Genomic DNA, 20,052 nt, shown 5'->3' with positions numbered 1-20,052 from the left:
ATAACTTGATATTTTAAATGCGTGTGTTCAAAAACAGATAAGGGATTCTTACATTGGGAAGGTTTTGGAAATTTGAAATAGTCCTGTACTATATATACGGGCAAAAAGTGTGTGTATGAATATATGTATATGCACACTTTTTGCCCAACATATTCAAGGTTTTATGGAAGCTTGTTGACAGAAGAAAGCATTGTGACTGGAAGATGGCAAGGGCCAAAAAATAAATAATAATAAGTGGATGTCCTCTGAGACAAATATTCGGTCTTCCTTTGACAAAACTTAAATGTTCGTTGCATACTACGGTCTCTTTAGCAAAAAATGTCCCATCAGTTTAGTGCTTTCTTGCCAAGCAGAAACATTACAGATATATTCACAGCTTCTCCATTTGGTCAGATCAAGGGTTTAGAACATGAGATGTCTACAGTCCGATTACTTGGCAGTCGGAGGCTCGGGAGGACTCTTCCTCTATCTTGCGAATGTTAAGAAGCTTCCAACATGGGTAGATGATTCCACAATGGTCAACAGCTGTCTCCTGCACTTTTTTTTTTGAAGATCCCAGAAGTGGTCAGAGAGAGAGGATAGGGACAGATTTGTCTTGCTTCTTTTTGAAAGGAATAAAGTTCAACAGCTATTTTTTTTTTTAATTCATCCTTTTTAAAAAACAACAACAATCTTGCCTTTGCCCCTTTTAACACCCAATTATAATTGTTTTCTTTATAAATCACTGCATTTTACAATATCCAGGGAAGAAAAACATGAGAAGTCTATCCAAACCATCTCACTTAGTTTTGGTCTGAGTACATCTGATATTCTTATGTTTGTGTATTAGTATTTGCCTTAGCATTTGTTGCCTACACTTCGAAGGAACATCAAGAAAGCTGGCTGTGAGAACATTGCCAGAGGTCAGCTTGGCTTCATCTCAGCAATGTTTACATAAGCTGGCTAAAGATTTGAGGTTAACCTCTGCTGATGTGTTTAGAAGCTGCAAAGCCCCATACGGTTTTCTTTTTGGGTTTCCAGATTGCTTCCAAAAACTGCAGAGCGCTGAACCAAGAGGTTCTTTATGTTCAAAAAGCTGTGAAAAAGATGGCTTTCTTCTATCCTGGAGTACTGCTTACTTATTAAACAAAGTGCATGGTGTTAATGGGAAAAAAAACATTGGCCAGAACTGAACTGAACGGCACTTTTTTTTCCCCACCCTTGCTGGTCCCAAGCCTAAATGCTCATAGTTCAGCAGACTCAAAGAGACTATGATGACTTCTCTTAAGGAAGGATGGCCATCTCCTTAATTGCATGGGGAAGTCATGTATTTTTTCGTTCTCTTCCCAGTGGTGGTTAGATATTTCATCTCATGATTGAACTACACTGGATCCCTGTTGTGGAACTAGTGAGAGAGTTGCAATTTTTTGTGGCCCCTTCACTCCTCACCTTTGAAAAGATCCTCCATGTGGACGGTGGTTCTCCACCATCTTCATCCCATCCATCCAGGCCTTCCAGGGAGCCAAGTGCCTCTCCCCACTTTGTGATTTGAAACATGACCACTTCTTCCCTCGGAGAGGATCCCAGCTGCAAAGGTGGGCCTGGCTGTGAAGAGGCTGCAGTGCAGAATTGAGGATACCCTTAGCTTTCCAGCTGGGCGCCTGTGAGTTGTGCAGATCTCGGAAGATTTTCTGTCCTAAGGGACTCTGCCATGCCAGTTGCAGTCGGAGAGCGGATACTAGATCGGATGGATTGCTAGTTTGATCCAGTCTGGCAATTCACTGCATCTTTTAGGGCTAATCTGCAAGGGAAACTTGGTGAGATATAAAATATATCCATGTTATCTTGGGGCAGGGCGGGTAAACGAACCCTGGAACCAGAGTGGCAAGTCGGATTGAAACAGTTCCCTGGGCTGCAGGAAACCGACCCCATTTAAGAACCAAAACAGATTTTAAAATGAGAAACAAAAGCTGTTCAGAGTCTGTTCCTTGTTCATATGGATCAAACTATCCTTTCTACTTGAATTATCAATAGCAATAGCTCTCGTTCAGGGTCTGTCATATCATACTTCCAGCACAGAAGTACCTGACCCTATTGCCTTCCTCATCTGAAGCAACACACTTGCAATGGATTTTTTTTATTGAGACGCTCTTCTTAAACCAATGCGCTCTCCACCTGATTGCAGCCTGCATTTCATTAATGGTCCACATAATATTGAAATCCCCTGATCTACAGTATTATCTGTTGCTATGGCAGGACTTAACGTTTTATATTGCCAGTGTCCACTTGAAGGTGAAATCAGTCTAAAGTAAATTAGTTCCCACAGATGAAAGTTTCTTATTCCTCAGCAGTTTTTTATTTAAACAGAGGTTCAGGCTTAAGTTACAGATGATATCACAAGAATTCTCTCTTCACTCATTCTTTTGAAACAAATTCTGCCATCAGCCAGCAATTCCCTTCTTTTGGGGTCTTTGATTTTCTTTTTTTTTTTCTTCTTTATTTTTTTTTTGGTGCTCTCATAGAGCATATCAGAATTTGACATTTTTACAGGAATAAATATTTCTTTGATTAGTGATCAGGAATGAGCAAAATCATGAATTGAAACACTATATCTTAACAGAAAACAGACGGCTGCAAGGAATTAACATAAAAATTGGAGCGGTGAGATTGTCTTGTGGTTAAGGCTCTGGACTGAGAATCAATCTGGGTTCAATTCCAAGCCTTTCCACAGACCCCTTATGTGACCTTGGGCAAATCATTTTAACTTTCTGGGCCTTAGTTCCCCTATCTGTGAGAAATGTGGATAAATAATGCTTCCTTTGTGTCTCCTGTTTGTTTAGATTGAAACTTTTTTCTTCTTGCATCTGTGTTCATGCAGTGCCTAGTCCCTAGGGTCCTTCCTCTCAAGTGGGACCACTGGACATTACTGGATCTTGCACAGTCATTAAAAATAATCCAGTGTTCATAGAAACTGATGCTACGATGTTTTAACTGAAATGGTTTCCAATGAAAATGGGGTGTGTTCCTTTTTGCATACTGTTGGGTGTTTTGTTTTTTTTTTTTTTTTAAGGCATTTGCGTCATGCTCAAATGTAAATGGGGATTAAGAGAAGAGGTACGGGGAAGAAAGTTTCAAGATGATATAATCTGCCCAAGAAATACAGCAACAACTTCTGTTTGCAGTTCCACTTAGCTTTCAGCATTAGTAAGGCCTCCAAGATTTCAACTAGCACCTCTTTCTGCTAAGCAGCCTGGCACGTTCCACCATGTGAAAACAAGAAGGTACAGCCAAAATGTCTTGGGCATCTTGAGACAGTGTTTATGAAATATTTCACATAAAACTTCTATTTAAAGGAAATGGCAGGGTGTGGCTTAGCTGGTTCCTGCTGCTCTGCTACTCAGCGTTTGAAATGGCAGTTATAGCTACATTGGCACTTTCTTACTAACATCACAGTATATGCTTCCTGCATCTTCCATTCATATTGGCTTATTTTGCATCGTGTAAGCCCGCCGTTGTTCCTGCCACTCCTGAAAGTAGGTTGGACTCCCTTCTCATCCATTGCTGTGTGTTTTAGCTGACTTCTCAATGCAGAATTGCCATTGTCTTGGATGAAATGAGATAGACAAGACAGCAGGATCTTTCAGAAATCGTCTTGGCTTTTTCCCGCGCCAGCCACCAGGCTTTTTCCTGAAGGTATATTGTCCGGACATTACGAAGATGGAAGTACTGGAAGCCACCAACTGTAGTCCAAGTGAGTGTAATAAACTTTGGAATACATTAATGAATCCATTGTAGCAACTTCACTTCCTGCCAGTTTTGCGTACCCATGCATGAGCTTTTTGCTCCAGTTAGGAAAACCTGAAGACTAGAGGACTATTTTCTCAGTGACTGCTGTAAAACAGCACAGTTCCATTGGCTTTGATCAATGTTGTTCTATACCCTTATCTCTGAGTTTAGCACACAACAACCGATAAAGGAAATTCCAACTATGTCAAACTCCAAAATGGGTGAGATGTAAAGTCTTTCTCCTAGAGGCAGGCTGAAGGGCACCCTATAGAGAGAACCAGCATAAAGCTCCATGGACCACTTAACTTCAAATTATGTCTATAACAGAGGCTTAATGGTGATATCAGGCCACTAGGAGAGCCTTAACAGTGGGGTTAATTTGCCCTGCTCAGCATAAATTTGAGCGAGGAGGCCATGAGAAACTTGGCTGAAGTCTTTCTAACACGAATGTATTAATGACTGAGACCACTCACGTAAACTGAAATTTTGGACATAAAAAAACACCTGGTAGATGAGCAGATTTTCTTGTTTGCAGAATGTGTCACTAGAGAAGTGAATTGTAGCCAGAAAACCTCTGCCCTTTGATTCGCAAGCCAGTTTCAGATCTGCATTACATGAAGAAATTAAGGCTATATGTACTCAAGCCCTGTATGAATAGATCAAACCTAAGGGCTCCGGTAAGAGAGATGGCAGGTGCAAAACATCCAGGTACACTCCAAATGTGACATGCTTTGATTTGGAATAATAATTTGATCACCCTTAACCTCAGCCATGGAGGAGGGAGATTCATCTGCACTTAAACAAGCCTTTTGATATGACTTTTTTTTTTTAACCTGCATTTTGCTGTTAAAGACCATAATCGGGAAGAACTCTTCTGTAGTCGATAACATGTCTTCAGCTGCCTTCTGGCTAGGAAAGTTCAAGCAAGGACACATCCCATAAATGGAGGAAAAATATACTAGGTCTCAGTATTGTTTTACATAGCTGAACACACTCATCCTGATGGGTGCCTATATACTAGTTGGTACTTTCAGTCATAAAGAACTTAGTCTCAAAGCCTGGGGATCCCCTTGCGGTGACAGTAAAATCTAGGGGTGATCTGGGGATATTAGTTTTGTTTCTTGGTGCTCTGCTTGCATCCCAAGTGGAAATCATCATGCTACACAGGGGGTAAGGCTCGAAGATCAGAATGGTTGCTGTGCACTTAGAAGCTACAAAATACAACAAACTCTCCAACAGGTCCTTATTCTGTATCGGGAGTGGGAGGGATTCTTCAGGTTTGGTTCTCCCAAAGTCTGTGTTGGGAACAAATGAGTCTGTAGCCTTCTGTGAAGGATAATATTCTGCCTGCCTAGGCCACCAGCACAAAATACATTGTTTGAAGACTGTCATCATCACAAACAAATTCCAGGGAGCACTTGGAAGGCTAAGTGCTCCCCTGGAAGGTCTGGATGGGTGGGATGAAGACAGTGGAGATGCCCTGTCCACACGGAAGCTCTTTTCAAAGGTGAGGAGTGAAAGGGTCACAAAAATTGCGACCGTCTCACTAGTTCCACAGCAGGGATCGAGTGTGGTTCAATCATGAGATGAAATGTCTAACCACCGTTGGGAAGAGAAAGAAAAAAAGAAAAAGTACATGGCTTTCCCATGCAATTAAGGAGGTGGCCATCCTTCCTTAAGAGAAGTCATCGTAGTCTCTTTGAGTCTGCTGAACTATGAGCATTTAGGCTTGGGACCAGCAAGGGGGTGGGGGGGAAAAAAAAGTGCTGTTCAGTTCTGGCCAATGTTTTTTTTTCTCCCCATGAACACCATGCACTCTGTATAATAAGTAAGTAGTACTCCAGGATAGAAGAAAACCATCTTTTGGTTGTAGCTGTGTTGGTCTATGGCCAGGCCATTCTGTCCAGCCTGTGGGGCCCCTAAAAAATTTTAAATTAATATTGGTCTCCCCCTGACTGCCTGTCATGCGGCCGTCAATGGCTTGCCAAAACTCAGTAAATGACCCTCCGCCTAAAATAATTGCCTGCCCCTGGTCTATGAGCATAGACGGACAAGGTTCTTTGGGTAGATGTGATATCTGTATTAGACCAACTAAATAGTTTTTTTTTCTAACTATTCAGTTGTTGTAATAAAATATATCACCCCAAGAACCTTGTCTGCCTTTCCTCTCTTTTACACTCTTGATTTGAAAATGATTCCTCTTGACCTCCCATTCAAGTCAACCAGAAAATGTTTGCTCTCTGTTCACCTTGTGTCTCCTTTAGACTCTGTCTGTTGTGTTTAGAATTTAAAACTCTCCTATAAATCAAAGGAGGGACCAAGTACGGGCCAAAAATACACTCTATTTACTGAGGTGCGTTAAAAGAGAGAGCTATTAGCATCTTATCATATTAAAGATATCTTTTAAAGTGCATTGTTTTTCTGTGCAAAGCCATATAGGATACCAAAACACTATGATCTTCTCTTCTTTATGTTAGTGATGCATTATAGTTGCAGTTCAAGGTTTCCCTCTATTTATCCTTGGGAACAGATAAATAGCAGTGAACTACCGGTAAGTGTGTTAGGCTATATTGCTTTTTCTTTACTTGTCAAAAACTGTTCTGTAGTTTCTCTTTCGTGTTCAAAACTAGTTCATCTAAAGGGTTTTTTTGTTTTGTTTGTTTGTTCACTTTGCTTTGTTTTGTTTTATTTAAGTTCCCCTCTAAGAATTAAATTCCACCGTGTCCTCTAACAGCCCAAGCCTAGATCGCTTGTAAAGCTTTCCCACTGTCATGTATTCTCCCACAGTGAGATGTGTAACAAAAGAAAGGTAAGTGCCTAACTCTTCGCCCTGTGAAAAGCAAGGAGTTGATATGGCCCCAGACACCAAGTATTTTGTTTCTCTTTGCCCCTATAAAGAGGAAAGATGATTATTCAGGCACAGCAAGAGATGATGGGCCTGAATTTCAGTGTTGTTGAGCACCTGCCGCTCCCACTTGTTCCAGCTGCAGTCAATGGTGTTAGACCCAAGTTCTCCCAAGTACTTATTGATTTCACTTACCTCTGTTTCTGGGTGCCTAACTTCGGGCCTGCTTAGGGGCCCCTATTTACAGAATGAAAACAGATACCTGCTCCCCACAAACCAGGACCTTCTGACTTAACACCTTAAAAATTCTGGCTGTCAAAAATCCCCATTGGCTTCTGAAAATGGAGGCTTCAGTTTTACTAAAATGTGAGGTACCTGGAGTTGAGCAGGAACTGAACCCAAGGTCTCCCGAGTCCCAGGTAAGCCTTCGGTCTTCCTCTCCACTAACAAAGAAGCTGGTCCCACCCTGGAGATGAGGGAGCTAGACTTCCAAAGGACTCGCCAGCAGCCCAAAAGGAGCAAATTGTATATTTACCACTGCTATATCCTGATATTTAGGGTCTTGATTTCTATCAATACTGTATTTCTATTGTTTTCATAAAAAATTACTTGGTATATGCAAAGAATGCCTTAAAGAAGCAATTCTGTTGCATTAAGAAAAGGCTTTTGACTCCTCACGTCGTGTGTGTATAGTAGTATATTAGCATGTATATTCTGTCACTGATGTCATGTATCAAGGTTTGCCTACAAATTAAGTTATTTGGGAATAGCTACTCCAAAATAACTCTATGTGGAGATTCTCCTTTTTATTCCAAGTGTAGACCAGCCTGGGTTCGTGCTTTAAACCAGGGGAGTCAAACTTGCCTTGTGCCCCCGGCCAGATCCAGCCTTTGGCACGAGGAAGATGCAGCAGTGGTAGTAGCTCCAGCTTTGACCCCAGAGCACATGGCAACAGCGGTATCGGCTCTGGCTGTGCTCTGGGATATGTGGCAGTGGCACCAACCTCTGCCACTTGCCCCATGCTAGAGCCGGAGCTGGAGCTGCTACCGCAGCACTGGACATCGTTTCAGGTCCAACCTGGAGTGTGCAGTGGCAGCTCCAGCTTCGACCCAGGGCCTGTTCATTGCCACTCCCCCGGTCATGCTGGTCGTCCAGCTCGCTGGACAGAGCTGCTCCACAAGCCAGATGTTTGACACCTCTGCTTTAAACCCTTCTTTGCGATATTATCATAGACGGTGTAGAAGGCTTCAGTCCTGCAGCTTGATCTGTGTTGAGGCTGGATTAGAGCATTAATTCCAGCTCCTGTAACTCTCAGCACACTTATGCACTCCTAGCTCATTTCAGTCAAATGCTAGCTACAAAAAAGGGACCATGTTTCTTCCTCCTCCCTCCCCACCCCCCTCCAAATTTGTTCTTACAGCAGCTGTCTAAGCAGGATAATCCAAGCATTACAGAAACAGTGGAGGTATTTTCTTCAAATAAAAAGAGGTTTATTAAGATAATGAGAATGACATCGTGGTGTGGGTGTTGTACATCTATTGCAGCTTTAAGAGAAACAACAGCAAGTACAAAATCCTGCAAACCTTCTATAGTTATCATCACAGCCTATTGTCCATGCTACAGTTTTGTGTATCCAAAACTTCATTCCCATTTCTAATGGCAGAAAATCCAAAGACTCTCATCTTTCAAAAAAAAAAAAAAAAAAATATCCCAACTCAATTAGATATAAATAACTTGCACTGGACATTTTAAAACTTTCAGATTTAATTACACATAAATAAATATATACAGATTTAGAGCAGTTCAGTTCAGTTTGGCCTGGTTCAAGTTCTGCCCCTTGTGCTTTATTAATTAATATTATTATTAATAATTTTTAAAACCTGTGTGCTGTTTACTTGTAGGTTGTGGGGTTTTGATTCGTCCCTGGTGTAACTTTAACCTGCCTGAGCTGGTGGTTTCTCCCCTCGTAGCTCAGGGCTCCGTAAGCCATGGAGAAAATCCATAGTAAGTCGCAGTTGCTGAAAGCTGTAAACGAAGCCTTAGGGCCTGCTCGAAACCCAAAGCGGAGCTACTGGCGACTCTCTCTCGGCCCAGTTTAGGACCGTTGTGTAGGTGGTATCGATGGAAGATTCCCTGTGCATCTGCCTACTGAAGACGGGTTATAGATCCAGGTCTGGCCTGCAACCTCCAAATCCTCATTGTGCTTACTTGTGCCTTGGTTACAAAAATTACTCGAGTTGCTGAGGCTTTTGCTCTTTCTTGGTTTTTCAGGTTTTTCTCGGTTTAAGGAGATTCCTGGAGCACGTCAGGATTTCCTTGCGGGTTTAAAAAGCAAAACAAAACAAAATTGCACATGACTTGGCTTCCTGCATCCGCAAATTAAAAAAAAAAAAAAAAACCAAACCAAAAAAAAAAAAGCCATTGAGCTGGCTTGGTCTCTTGATCTCAGTTTTGTCCATTAAAGTTGTTTCCTTCTTAAATTCTTTAAATCTTTTTTTTTCCTTTCTTTGTTTGCTTAACGAGTTTCATCCCAAATTCAAACATCGCAGTTTGGAAAAACGTGCTGCCCTGGGTTTTAATTATTTTTCCAACACTGATAAGCTCAGACCTCCTGTCACGAGCTGGGGAGAGCTCCCTCTGTGGGGAGATAGAGAAAGAGATGGTGTGTTATTTTCGATGCTTCACTTCTTTTTCTGATGCTTTGGAGTCTCCAGCTGCGTGCCCGTTCCCTGTGCTGTTCATGAACATTTTATCCAGCCCCTTGAGGGACTCCACCAGGTAGTTCTGGAAGGCTGTTAGTGCTGCACAGATAGCCGGGCCCCCGAAGCCATGAGTTATCAGGCTGAAATGAGTCAAACAGCTCTGGACACCTGGCTCTAAGATGATTGATGGGCGGCTGTTCCCAAGGGGAGAACGATCCTGGGCTATCAAGTCTGCAAACTCTTTACAAATTTGCCTAAAAGAGAGAAAGAAACATTATTGGTGTTAAAGAGGCAATACACTTCTGTTTTGCTTTGCACTCCCTTCATTTTTTTTTTTTTTTTTTTTAATCTATTCCCATTGTGGGGATGAGTTGACTCAGAATGGCTTGCAAAATTTTTGACTGTTTAGAGGCCTGGGTGTGAAGTCAGCCCCTGAGCAATAGGACTGATTGATAGCTGTTTGCTGACATGGGAGGGGGGTGTTTGGCAGGTCTTTAATCCAATCCCACTTGCATCGTTTCCAATCAGTTCGTATAGTTGTCACTAAGGGCATGGCTAGAAGGCACTGAGTTTGTTTGGGTATTCCTGAGGCCAGAATTTACCTGCAGAACCTTTATTATTGGTGGTGATAATGCAAGAAAGAAAGTGCATAGGCTGACTGTCTAGTTCCAGGATAAGTTTGCAATTTAATTAAATGCTGTTTTATTTTACTTTTAAATTTAAGTTCTTTGACCTGGAAGTTTCAGAGACACTCGAAGCAAAAAAACCCTGCGCTGGCACTTTCTATTCATTGTTCAGAGCAGAGCATCACATGAATGCACGGTTATCTCAAACACAGCAGCAACTACGCAGCACTAGCAACAGAGGCTGAAGCTGTCTGGTAACTCAGGTGAAAGCTTATTACCTCTGATTCACACACAGATTTACAAAAGTTGAGGGCTGGAAGAGACCTCATTGGGTCTGATGCATTATTCCCCAGGAACATGTCCTGAAACACAGAGCAAAACCTAGGTGTGCAGTATCGGTGAGCATGACCTTTGAAAAGGCATGTCTGTCTGTCCTTCGGATGTGGGTATACAATGTATTTCTGTATGTTGTGTACCCCTTTCGGATAGGACTGTGGGCAGCGTATGAAAGCACTGAGTATCGCATTCTTGGAAGACTGGAAGCTTTTCAAGCAGGGATGTTTTTTCCCCAAGATGTAGGTACAGTGCCTAGCACAATAGGACCTCGGTTGCCGATGGGTATCCATACTCACTTGGTAGCCAGCAGCATGTTTTTCCGGGTGTGGAGCTCACTGGGATCAGAGTGCTGACGGCACAAGTATTCTGCTGCTGCCTTCGCTGGGAACTCTGTTTCGCACACGTAGCCAAAATCCCGGGCAAGGTGAACTGCTTCGCCTATAGGGAGAGGAGATGATTGAGCTGGGTTAGTATCTGTGTAACAATACGGCAACAGTTTCTGGCACAGTCTCCGTAGTCTCGCTGGGATGCTCTCATCATTTCTGCTGGAGCTAGAATGCTCTTGTTCTCACATCTCCATCCAAAAGGGAAATAATCTAGACTCTTCAGCCCTAGATCTAACATTAGGAGTTTCTCATACCCTGCTTCATAGTTTCATGGAAACCTATGAAACTACGCTGGGGGAGAATTATTTGCCACTACTCCTAATAGCCATTCACTAACTCCAAGCACTGAATGTCTCCTTTATCTGATAAGAAATATATACGAGTCCACCAACCTACAGAAATACATTGGTGGAGTTGGGACCACTATACTGCCTTCTTGCAGAAAAAAAATCACAAAGGTTTCTTGTCAACTTGCCCCGTCATCTCTTGCTGTCTCCCCTAATGTTTCTCTCTGCCTCTTCCTACTTGGCTTCTCTTACCTGCGAGACTAAAATTTGAGCCCGTTGTCTTTAGCAACTGTGTTGCTTTACCATAAACCCGGACTGACGCAAGGGCGCAAAGGATACCGACTGCTTTGTGGGAGGAGGCACCCTAACATTGCAACGGTTTTAAAACATGGGGAAGGTGGGGAAACCGGAGGAAGAACAGAAGGAAGATGGGCTCCTGTTTGTACACTTCCGTGCTGAACCGAAAGCCCTAAGGGGAGCGTGCTCGGGCTGGGTATCCATCATCCCAGGGAAATGCCCGCTCATTGATGAAATTGATCCATCTTCAGGCATCCCCGTGGAAATAATCCGAGCTGATGGCCATTGATCATGCCCAACACCCAAAACCCCAGTTAGGCAGACAAAGTTAATTTGACTTGCCCCCCTACTGCTCATACGCATTAGGCCATCCATCCTAATAGCATTAACCTAGTTCCCATCACTGTCTTCCCCAGCGCTGAGCCCTGTGGATGTGAAACCATAGTTTGGGCAGAGCATTTATGTTTCCCATATAAAACACCACGTTCTAATTTTCCTCCTCCTCATCACACGCGGCAATCAATAATGACATGCTAGACGTAAAGGAAAAAAAGGGAAGAAATAAGTTGGGAAGTCCTAGAAAATCAGAGTTGAAAGAGCTGACATAGCTACACACATAGATATATTGCAATATATGGGAAAACATCGCCACTTTAGTCGAATAATCCGCTGTGTCTGTAAAAGAGGGGCTATGTTGTATAGTGATTAAAACAAGGGACAAGGAGTCAAGGTTTTTTTGAGCTAATAACTACAGCCGGGCTTTCAAACAGTGGACACCCCGCTAGAGATGTATCAAAGGGACCTGACTGGAGATACCCAGAATTTTCTAAATGTATGCTTAAAATGTCTGGCTAACCCAGGACTTGTGGAGCAGGAGCTTCCTTCCCTACTGGAACAAACCACGTGAAGGCACTAACAGCTTTGTACGGGTCAGGAAAGGACATAGCAGCACTGGGCAAAGGCAACTGTTAAATTGGTTTCCACAGGTACGCCCAATCCACAACCCCCTCACCAATGGTGGTACTTTAAGCCCAAAAACAGTCCCGCTGAAGCTACTGAGACAGGATCCTAGATTACGCACTTTATTTTTACACTTTTTTTTCACGTGTCTAATGATATTTATGGAAAATTAAAATATAACCTCATGCCCCGTGCCAAATTCCTGCAGGTGCCAGTCCAATGAAGTCTCCACCCAACATGCTAGAGAGTGGGAAGCTTTAAAATCCAGGGCAATTCCAACCAAAGGCCCTTATTTCTACCTATCCTTCCTTGTGTCGCTCAGCTGTTTCTAAAGTGTTCACCACTGCTCACTGGTACAGTGCTCACTGCAGTCATTGAGAATCACAAAATGGAGACATGGAGGGAGCCATGGTGAAGTCCACTCTTCCCCTCTCTCAGCCGCTAGCATGCTTTGCTTCCTATGGATAAGAAAATGATGAGACTGGCTCAGGAGAGTCCAGAGAGACAAATATGAGACTGGGAAATGACAGATGCTCAGCACAGAAAAATAAAGGACCTGAGTTCAGCTTGAAACAAAGATCTAGAAACCAAGCAAACTGCCCACCCGGTGCCAGCAAGCTCCCTCCAAAACGCTGCACAGTCCCACCTGTTTAATGCTCTCTCTTCTGCTGTTTTAGGAGATGCTTTTTATTGCCCAGTCTCACTTACCCCAGATACCCATTCTCTCTCTCTATATATATATTTATGAACAGCTATGCTTCAATATAAAAAAATATCAGCACTCAAAAAACACCCCATAAAAATGTTTTTAAAGAAAAATGAATAGAGGTTGAGAGGCAGAGGGGAGAAAAATTAAAATAAGACAACAAATGCCCGGGAAAGAAGGGGCCTGGGGCATAGTGGGACAATCTAGTTTCTGTCTGCTGAATAACGACAAAGCAATAGCACCTTCCCCTGGGTGAAACATCTTCCAATACCGCAGCACTTATTTGCAGAAGGAAATCGTATCCATCAAGCGCACATGGCACCACTCTTTTATTTACTACGAGCTGGTAAGCAGTAACCAAAAAGTCAGCAGCCGTCTGAAATCAAAATGTGTATTTCTTCCTTCCTTCCTTTCTTTCCTTCTTTTCTTTCTTTTCTTTTAATGGAAATCAGCCTTTCATTCAGCATGAACCAACTGCCCTCAGTAACAACCTCCGCCTAATGAAGCGGGTCATTTAATTTGCTGCCAACAATGGAGATGATTTGCTATTCAGAAACTGCAGGCAGCTGCCTCCAGCACGCTGGGCCCAAATACAATGGATTCCGGAGCTAGAAGGGAGTTGGAGCCTGCGTTTCATTTGTCTGCTTCCCGTGTCCTTTTCTCCAAAGATGCAATGGCAACATCATCATTTCCATAGTGCAAAGGCTGGGAGGGGAGCTAATAAACACTTGGCTTTAAGCAGAGGATTTCATGCTTTAAGGCCAAGGCATGTGTTGCCTAGGAAGGCCCTCAGCCTCACTTACCACTCAAAACCACACTTACAGATCAGTCACTGGAGACTTTGTCTCCCGCTTCACACCCTTAAAGACAGTGTGGTACCCGCACTGTGTCTCATTTGGGAACCGTACCTTGGCGTCTCACTGCAGGGTCACTGAGCCAACCGTAAGTATGTATTTACTGAATGTACAGAGCAGTAAGGTATCACACATCCGCTTATGACGGCATCTACGTTGGGAACCGCACGTAACTTCTTTTAAAGGCTATGCAAGGGAACCTGTCGAGATCAGTACCAGGCAGCTGCATGAGTGCCAGTGTCGGCCAAGACCCAAAATTTTCTCTAGTGTATTAAGTTGGTAAAATAAGTTTGTTTTGCTGCAATAAAAGGACTGTGAATACTTGTGATCCTTCCTTAAGAAGCTTACTTGGGCCACGTTCAAGGTCCTTTTGTGTCTGCTTTTCATGAACCTTCATGTGACTGACTTTTACTTGCAATAATTCACAGAAGTGAATCTTAAGTTCACACACACAGATACTCATAGACAGCACCTTTCAATCGTGCGCTGAAAAGTCGATTGAAAGAGGTATATTCATGCAATCAGACAGCAAAAAGGACAGCATGTAAACCAGGTACAGTTAAGCAACACAATTTGCATTTCAGATTTCAATGCTTCTAGCGTCTACATCCAGGGAGTATCATACTCAAAGAACCAGATGCTGCACAGGACTGAAGCTACTGGACCCAATCTTGCTCATATTTGGGTATTTTCTCCAAAGTCCATTCATGCAGAATCTCTTAGTTTCCAACAATTTCAGTGTTTCAGTGAAGACGGTGAACTGCATACTGGTGTCTCTAGTCTCTCTAGGCCTGACTTTGAATGAAGGATGGTCTTTTGCATAATTAGCTCTAAGTGCTCTGGCTTCTGAGAAGCTGCAAATAGAGGACTTTGAATGGACAAAGTTTTGTCATCCGAGGATGAACCAAAGAAAGACTCTTACCTTCCACAAGGGATGTCAGCAGAGTGACGTTGGCAGCTTTACGCCTTCCTGCAGGGAGATTTAACCCGATTTTCTCTAATCTCTCTCTTAAACACCTTCCACCATTTTTTGATTTTGCCCTGAAAGAAATAAAAAGGGAAAAAGAAAAAGATTTTAACTGAAAGTTGTAAGACCTACTGATAATAAACTATAAAGTTTGTTAGAATCAATAGTCTATATTACAAGCCACATTACAGTCCTAGATCCTTTGGTGGCCACAGACAGAAGCTATTGTTCATTAAAGGAATGGATCCAAGAATAAAAACAACCTTCATCCATTTACCAGTTTTAGCGTTAACTTATCAACAACCCCCAGAGATGCCTTTGTTTCAATTAAACAGTATTTCATCTAAATGTATGCAAGCGACCTACAGATTAATTTACAAAGAAATATTTGAGCTGCAAGCTTTTAAGAATTTGCAAGGTAATGCTATGAATTTCCAAAATACCCCTGTACCCATAAGTGCAAGGAAACATGCTCTATGTTAAAGTTATTCTCAGAAAGTCCCACCTTCATCAACAGTCAGCAAGTGAGTTTCTGGTACAGAAAACTTCATTGTAGGCTCCCGAGGAAGATATTAAAATTGAACATCATCCACAGCAAGTAGCAAAACGTCTGGCCTCTTATCAGAATAACTGAATCCCACAACCCCACCACCTTTGTTGCCCTGAAAAGCAAGGGAGTGGGACTCCTCCATTTCCCACGAGTAGGTATATTACCAGCAGCAGAGCAGAACAAAATGTTAGCAGTGGAGGCTAGGATAAGGGCTCAAACTTCAAAACTTGTCCTTGGATTCAGCTGTTGAGCACCTTGAAGTTTGGCGCAGCCCGTGAAAGGCTGGGAGGACAGCTGCAAAATATGAATCTGGATCTGAACTTTCCTAAATTCAGAAGTGTTAAGCCCTGGAGGTTTGCTTTGGCCTTTCACTTGCAACATATCCTCCCATGACACCAGATCTGAGGAACCTGCAGGTCCTCATCTGAAGTCAGTGGGGCCATCGGAGAATCATAGGATTGGAAGGGTCTTCGAGGCCCCCTCTACACATTTTATCTATTACTCTGGGTCCCAGCAGCTGTGGGATGCTACTGTGCTCTCCCCACACCTGGGGGAGTGTGGAGCACAGTGGCTGTGGTCTTCCAGCTATAGGGGTTTGTGGGGTGCCCCCATGGCTGGGAGCCCTGCAGCAGAAGGACTCCTGCTTTTTGCTGGTGCAGTGAGAGCCCAGGATTAGGCTCCCCCCTGCACTGGCAATAAGATGCAAGGTGATCTAATGCACAATCCCACAAGCGTGCCTCCTGCCATGCATGTGTGGCATGGCAGGAGGTGTGACTGTTGGGATCATGCATTAGATCCCATTACACCTTTCCTTGCATGTGTACAGGGGGCTCAAGGGTCATTTAATCCAACCCAACCACCTACTGAGACACACAATTCATCAAGTGTTACTTAGACTGTAAGCTCTTTGGGCCAGAGAGTCTCATTCTGTTTTGTGTCCACGTAGCACCTAATGTCCTGGGGTCCTGGGCCGTAACGGGGGCTTCTTAGGGCTACTACAGTGCAAATAAATATTATGTACGGAAGAACAGCAAGACCTCTGAAATGGGACAGAGCATGACTGGAGCTCACCTGCTTGCGCTGACCTTGGGGAAGCAGAGGGAGAGAGAGAAAATTAGAGGGAGAAAAGCAGGACATGAATTTTACCTCCTGAGGACTCCCCCAAGAAGAGAGGCATTGAGACACTCTGGTGGGGAGAGCCTTCTCTGCACTTCTCCAACGGTCACCTTATACTTGGAGGTGGAGCTGAGAAGGGAGAGGCGGCCGGGCACTGAGCAGAAGACCTCGTTGGGATTTGTCACCCCTCCGATCAGACCGTCTTTGTTCATTGACAGGGCTGAGATGGTGGTGCCGTTTGCCTTCGAGGGGATGGGCACTGGAAGAAAAGGCAGAGAGAGAGAAGAGACTGTCACTCAAAGCGCCTAAAGTTAGAGGGGACCCCACACATGGCGATGCCCAAGGCCACTTGGGCAGCTTGCCACCATTCCCCTTGTCACAAAGAAACACACGTGACCATGATCGTTTGGCCAGTCTTGCATGCTCCTCAACAGAGAAATTATTGTCAGGTGTGTTTGATATCAGTGAAAACCACCCAACACCCACCAAAAAAAAATGTCCTTAATTTAACACCTCTCCCACTCTTCTACAAATTCTAGACGTGGGGTTTTGGCTTCATCTACTGGAGAGCAAAAGGCCAGCCACACACTCCCATCTGGATGTAAGGCCAGCACCTGAGCTTCATGTCCTCTACGCTCCTTCACCACGCTTTGGATTTGGGTTTGGCCTGTCATCAAGGAAGTATCCGTTCACAACATGCAGACCTGGGTTCCCTTTCAGGATTTCCAAACCTTATTTTTGGGATGTTGTTGGCACAATCACACAACACCAGGGAGAAGCAACAGGCATAGATAGGCTCTAGCTCTCCCCACACCAAACCACTAAATCACAAGGGCTGTGTAAAAGCCTGATCTGCAACCCAACGAAGTCACTGAAAAATCATCCATTGACTGTTGCCCCCTCCCTGCAACTTTCATCATCGACCCCCACAAACAATCCAGATCAAAGTGCCTTTTACTTAATGGAAAAAAAGGCAATTAAAAGCAGAAAGACGGGCAGACAATGGTGAACAACAAGCATCACGCAGCGCCCGTGGCATTGCACAAGTGATGGAAGTGGCCCATTTTTCCAGACGTCACCTCAGTAAGAAACCTCCTTGGACCCCATAAAGCTTTACTGGTGAGAGCCACGGCTGAACTTTATGCCAAAAGTCTTTGGCTTTTATATTTTGAAATTAATAACTGGCTTAACTGTGAAAAAGCAGGTTTTCAAAGCATCCATAGCTAACTACAAACGCAATCGCTCCAGATCATTTAAGCCCTGGCATTCTTTGTGGTTACTGAGTAATGATTGCTCCATAATATACCTTCAAATAATACATGCGCCTAATAGTTAGATCAACAAGTAACAGGGTGAGATGTAGGTTTTATAAAAGAAATACACATGCCCAAAATGAAACAGCAAACCCCAAATTTAATCGGAAAGGGTCAGTATACTGGGCCCATTAAGGGGCCTTACAATCACCATATTGTAAATACAGCTCAACAACTTGTTAGTGTGGCAATAAAAGAGCAGCACATGTTACATAAAAAGCTCATGGTTTTAAGGCTAAAAGATGAATGGAAATGAGCTAAGGTACATTAAGTTCCTTCTCAGCTTGAGACTCGGACAAAGTCAGGGGACTGAAGGGCGGGCTGCATGGGCTTCCATTCTGCATTCGACAGCTGAGGGAAAAGTGCTGACATTTGCTGCCCTTGGGAAAGTGGCTGATTAAGAGATTGTAAGGGATGAATGGTGGTCAAAATATTCAAGAACATCACTGTATAGGCTAGGAAAGCAGAGCTGTTTCCAGGCAGCGGCAGTCTTAGGGCTTTCTTTCACAATTATCCTTGGGAAAATTCCTAGAATAAAAAGTCAGAGCATGTTTTAAAAGTACCAGCCTATCATTGCTAGGACATGCATCACTGCAGGTCCAGGCATCACTGTCTATTTGGGCTTCATTGTAACATATATCATCGCCCATCCCCAGAGAGCTGAGCATTACTTGCAGTTCCACCGGGACTGTGTATCATTCTGGATCCATGTGTTTCCATGCATTCATGTGTCAGTAAAGAGCAGAGGATGACTTGTAGATTTGTGTATCATCACACGTTTGTGCATCCCTGAGGTTTCATGCATCAGTGAATGCTCACGCTTCACGCACCATCGGGCCGCTCTGTCTGTTTGTGCCTGACTCCCCAGCCATGCAGCACGGTAGACCTATGCATCAACACACCTGCACGTGCCGCAACATTTGTTTTCCCAAGTTCTGGGTGAAAATCTATTTGGAGCCAATGCAATTTAAGGTTGGAAACTACCGCAAAATTCACCTTGGAGATCCAAAAAATACAGTGCAGGCGTGTGTTTGCGAGACAGCCAACGTAGCGACAGAGCGCTTTGCAGGGAGGGCAGACACAGCGGTGCGTGGCGGTGGGTGGATGAATAATACATGACACAGCCCTGACACATGCTGATGCACGGCTGTCCAGTGACGCACGGAGCCATCACAACAGCTTCAAAACATGTGCTGACTCTTTAGGAGTATGCACGCTGTAGAAAACAAATCCACCTACAGAGGATTAAGCCAGACCCTGCCACTCCCAGAACCAACATTTTCTATTCCATCAACACCTCTCTGAATCCTGTAGGCACTACTACAAGGAGAACCCACAGCAGACGATTATTTATAAGACTGATTTGTATTACAGTAGTGCCCAGAGGCACTACTAGATCAGTAGGAACGGAGATCAGGCCCCACTGTGCTTGGTGCTGTATGTTAATACACGTAACAAGAGATAGCTCCTGTCCCTAAGAGCCTGCCGTCTAAGTGAGGAACCAGACGGAAGGGGGAAGGAGAAACAGAGGGGTCTGTAGTCACGCAACAACTCTGGGAATCAAGACTCAGCCTCTTGACTCCCATAGTAGTGCCCCCTCCATTAGACCATGCTGCCACCATACAATATAACTCAAACATAGCTACTTCTGCTGTTTCCTTTTCTCCTGCTTGTTTCATCTGATCTGCCACTTCTTTGCCAAAATATACTGTAGGAGGGAGACAAGTTACTGTCGAAGCCTGAGAGTTTTGTTTCCTTGGGAATCAAAATTACCGGGCATTATCCGAGCAAACCAAAAGTATACTATGATCTTTAGTCACTGTCTCCCTGCTTCATAGATACATAGATGTTAGGGGCTGGAAGGAACCTCCCAAGATCATCAGGTCTAGCCCCCCTGCGTGTCAAGATGTGTTTTAAAGATCTCCAGGGTAGGTGACAGTATCACCTCTGGGGGGTCTGTTGCAGACTCTAGGCACTCGAATCATAAAGAAGTTTATCCTTATGTCCAGTCTGAATCGATCTTCAATAATTTGTGTCCATTGTTTCGTCTCCTCCCCTGGGGTGCCTTGGTGAACAGATGCCTTCCCAGGCCCTGATGTGCAGCCCATATAGGCTGCCACCAAGTCCCCTCTAAGTTGTCTTTTCTCCAGGCTGAACAGCCCCATGTCAGCAGGTAAGCCTCTCCTCGTATGACCTCTAACCATGCACATGGCCCTCCTTTGGACTCTCTCAAGCTTCTCCATATCCTTCCTGAAGTACGGTGCCCAGAACTGGATGCAATGCTCCAGCTGCGGTCTCACCCAGGCCTGTTCCCACAAGCATCCAGGTGCTAAAACATCTGA

General features: G+C 43.9%; 1 protein-coding gene across 2 annotated transcripts in view; it reads right to left on the bottom strand.

Annotated features, from left to right (window-relative positions):
* Positions 1-8,076: 8,076 nt before the first annotated feature.
* The window catches only part of TFAP2E (transcription factor AP-2 epsilon), a 42,093-nt gene continuing 30,117 nt past the window's right edge, over positions 8,077-20,052 (bottom strand). For both annotated transcript variants that reach the window (XM_019488193.2, XM_019488198.2), the window contains exons 4-7: positions 16,428-16,656; positions 14,687-14,805; positions 10,571-10,712; positions 8,077-9,566 (exon numbers count right to left, since the gene is read on the bottom strand). In XM_019488193.2, coding sequence (XP_019343738.1) covers positions 9,278-9,566; positions 10,571-10,712; positions 14,687-14,805; positions 16,428-16,656 — 779 coding nt within the window. In that variant the 3' untranslated portion in view covers positions 8,077-9,277. The remainder of the gene's footprint in view (positions 9,567-10,570; positions 10,713-14,686; positions 14,806-16,427; positions 16,657-20,052) is intronic.

The sequence above is a fragment of the Alligator mississippiensis genome, chromosome 6 (genome assembly GCF_030867095.1).
Source record: "Alligator mississippiensis isolate rAllMis1 chromosome 6, rAllMis1, whole genome shotgun sequence".
NCBI lineage: Eukaryota > Metazoa > Chordata > Crocodylia > Alligatoridae > Alligator > Alligator mississippiensis.
The sequence above is the reverse complement of the archived record's forward strand: the minus strand, read 5'-3'. Positions and strand labels throughout refer to the sequence as shown.